Source organism: Sinocyclocheilus anshuiensis, unplaced genomic scaffold, assembly GCF_001515605.1.
Source record: "Sinocyclocheilus anshuiensis isolate Anshui unplaced genomic scaffold, SAMN03320099.WGS_v1.1 scaffold1523, whole genome shotgun sequence".
Lineage (NCBI taxonomy): Eukaryota > Metazoa > Chordata > Actinopteri > Cypriniformes > Cyprinidae > Sinocyclocheilus > Sinocyclocheilus anshuiensis.
The window spans coordinates 149,488-153,299 of record NW_015552644.1 but is presented as its reverse complement, the minus strand read 5'-3'; the positions used below and the strand labels follow the sequence as shown (position 1 = coordinate 153,299).

General features: G+C 37.6%; 1 protein-coding gene across 1 annotated transcript in view; it reads left to right on the top strand.

The window, feature by feature from the left end:
* Positions 1-3,066, top strand: part of LOC107666960 (gastrula zinc finger protein XlCGF57.1-like) — a 28,356-nt gene extending 25,290 nt beyond the window's left edge. The window contains exons 3-5 of the mRNA XM_016458516.1: positions 2,501-2,694; positions 2,782-2,895; positions 2,977-3,066. Coding sequence (XP_016314002.1) covers positions 2,501-2,694; positions 2,782-2,895; positions 2,977-3,066 — 398 coding nt within the window. The remainder of the gene's footprint in view (positions 1-2,500; positions 2,695-2,781; positions 2,896-2,976) is intronic.
* Positions 3,067-3,812: the final 746 nt, after the last annotated feature.

The window sequence follows — 3,812 nt, the reverse complement described above, 5'->3', positions numbered from 1 at the left end:
TCATTGGAAAAGGATGGAAAATGCCCTTCATTTTGTTTGCACTAATAAATGCTGCTGCCTGCCAGCTGCAATCACCAGTAAAACGTTCCATGTTTTTTTTTTATATATATATATCGTCATAAATATCGTTATCGCAAATATTCTTGAAACATCGTGATATAATTTTGAGGCTATATTGCCCACCCCTACCGTATATTTAATTCTGTCATTAATTACTCACCCTCATGTCATTTCAAACCCGTTAGATCTTCGTTTATCTTCGGAACACAAATTAAGATATTTTGATGGAATCTGAAAGCTGTCTGACCAGACCAGACCTGAAATGTTCCCAAGTCCAGAAACTTGTCCAGAAAACCTAAAATTTTATTTTGTCATTTTGTATTTTTATAATTTTGTATTATCTTAAGTTGTCCAAGTTGTTAAAAATTGTATTTTCCTTAATACAAGCTGTATTTAATTTGTTTGGATGGATTACAATTTTGTTGTCTATTACCGTCTATTAGACGTATATATGTAGTCGTTTAATAGCGGTCTAATTGATGACTAGTCTATTCTTGGGCTATGATTAGATGTCTATTAAATTTTCACTGACAGCCCAAATTTAGCCTTGTTTTAGCCTAGACGTCTGGGCTGTGTTTAGACGGCTAATAGACGTCTTTTAAACGCAAATTGCTTGCTGGGAAGGAGATCTGTAAAATAATCCATGTGATATCAGTGGTTCAACCGCAATTATACGAAGCTACGAGAATACTTTTTGTGCACAAAAGAAGAAAAAAAACCCCACTTTATTCAACAATTCATCTCCTTCGCATCACCCTGGTGCCTTTTTGGAGAATATGTGAATCTGTGTCAGCTGCGTACGCCGGATCTGTTTCCTACATTGTTGTGATTTGATCTGAATGGAAACAGCGTATCCGTGTGACGAAGCTGACACAGAACAGCATACGTAAGGATATTCTCCAAAATGGCACCAGGGTGATGCGTAGGAGACGAATTGTTGAATAAAGTCGTTATTTTTTTTGGCCCACAAAAAGTATTCTCGTAGCTTCGTATAATAGCGGATGAACCTCTGATGTCACATGGATTATTTTACAGATCTCCTTGCTACGTTTCTGGACTTGGGAACATTTCAGTTGTGTTGCTGTCTATGCAGGGTCAGACAGCTCTCAGATTCCATCAAAAATATCTTAATTTGTGTTCCGAAGATGAACGAAGGTCTTACGGGTTTGAAACGGCATGAGGGCGAGTAATTAATGACAGAATTTTCATTTTTGGGTGAACTAACCCTTTAAGATGGCAAAACATCTATAAAACAACACATTTAACTAAAACAAGGGTTACTAACATAGACTAACTAGTGTTATGATTTAACACTATTTGCTTACAGTTGTTTTGTGTTTGATGAGAAATAAAACCAAAAGCTGAAGATGTTTGGTGGTGTATTCATCAGTGTCTTTGCAAATATACATGATCACTATAAACTGAAGTGACAGACAGTGATTAACCTCATTCTTTTGTCTCTATACATAAAGAGACATTTGCATAGATGGGCGAACATATCACCTGATTTTGTAAATGTAGCCAATTACATTTGTTTTAAGCACCCAGTTTGCACTTGTCTATAATTTAAATTAATAGCTTACATTTACAAAATGAATAAGCAATAGCAGAAATAATGAAAGTAAAGGTCCATGTTTAATAAAATTGTGAATGAAATGAAAATGTTAAATTAAATTAGAAAAAATGTTTAAGAGATTATTGTTTAATTTATATATTGTAGCCTATTCTAATGTCACAAATAATAATACCGAGGTTTACAAGTATTTTACATGATTCTTTTGTAGTATGGGTTTGGTGAAGAGTAGCCTACTAAAAACAAACATTTGTGTGTCCTCCAATTTGACCCACAACCTGATCAGTTTGTACATGATTCATTCATCAACTCCATGCCAGGTTACCATACTACCATTACACGTCACTTTCACTTTCAGATACATTTGATGCTAAATTCCCCCTCCCATCAGGCACCTAGTGTATTGCTGGCTTTGTTATAAATTAATATTCAACTATAAAGTAACATGCTTCCTCTGTATGTGCACAATAGCACATAGACTGTGTTCATCCTTATGCTTTTCATCTAACAGTTGACACATTTGCCCTTGAAAAAAAAGAGTTTCAGCACAGCACTGGAGCCTGTTTGGTTATAAACCTTTGGTTTTTAAATGTAAAATACATTGTTTGCAGCATTTGAATTGGAAGGATTTGCATGAGTTTTATAGAAATTAAAACAAAGTCACAATAAATATATTTGTAAACATATTTCTTAAATATTAAATGTGATATATTCAGTGATCTATTGGAATTTCACAACCAAACATGTCTGTTGCAGCAACAATTGCACGGTTAGCTGAGGTTAAACACGTTTTATTAATGGCTTTAAAACATTGAGCAGTTTTCAGTAAAATCTCTCAATCTCTGAATCTTCTGTCACCGGCTGAAGAAGACAGACTGAAGCAGTCGACACAGGAGATCAGTGTGAGACTTGTGGGAGATCTGGCTTCATCTGGTCTTGTGGAGGTCTATCATGATGGAGAGTGGGGTTCAGTCTGTGATGACGGATGGGATCTGGCTGAAGCATCAGATGGGTTTTCCTGGAGTGAATATCAGCCACTTCAGGAGGACATTATGGAGAAGGTATGAACTCCTCAGCACAGTTTGATTAATACACTGGTCTTATTTTAACCCAAATTCTGTTTCCATCACATCGGCTCAATGTATCAGCTGGTGTTTATTTTTGGACTGAAGCTTATGGAGGATGATGGCAGGATCTTCACTCATTCCTCAAGACAACCTTCCAGACGCAGGTATAGATGTAGGAGTACAGCGTCTGCACAGGTGAGCTTGTTCTGCAGGAGCACGTCCTTCAGTATCTCTCCTGAACGCTGAGTTTCACATAAGATCTCTTGTGTGGAGCAGCATCTCTTTCACATGATGGAAGCTCTGCTGCATCGCACAGACCTGATGGTGAAGGATGAAGCTTTACTTCTTGAAGCTCTGGAGATATGATTTGAGACAAAGGTGATTAAATTAATTCAGAACAACAGAATCTCATCCACTTCCTCTTGATCCCAGTGGATGAACTGTGTGAAATATAGTTTTCCTCAAGCGTTCTCCATCAGAGTCATGAGAAAGTGATCTGCTCAGAGGTTTTCAGTTCAACGCTCTGATATTCTCTAATATCAGGAATCAAATGGATGACATGAGTAATGAGTATCTACCCAGAAACTACAATGGAGATGAGTGGAGTGAATTTATCAATCATATTACCTGGTGTGTATGACCTACTGTGCTAAACAACAATAGTTTTGGAACAATTTGTTGTAGCCACTTACCCTGTAAGTACGAGGAACAAGGAAGTGACAAGCACAAATTAAAGTGGTGCTTGTTTCCCCCTTGTTACATGTAGATACAGGGTAAATAGGTTCAGCCATTCAGAAACATGGCTTTTCATTTCACTGCTATGCTGATGACACTCAACTCTACCTCTCATTCCATTCTGATCCGACGATAGCTGCTCGCATCTCAGCTTGTCTAACAGACATTTCTTGCTGGATGAAGGACCATCACCTTCAACTCAACCTTGCCAAGACAGAACTGCTTGTGGTTCCATCAAACCCATCGTGTCATCACAATTTCACCATCCAGTTAGGCACATCAACCATAACTCCTTCAAAAACAGCCAGAAACCTTGGAGTTATGACTGATGATCAGCTGACTTTCTCAGACCACATTGCTAAAACTGCCCGGTCCTG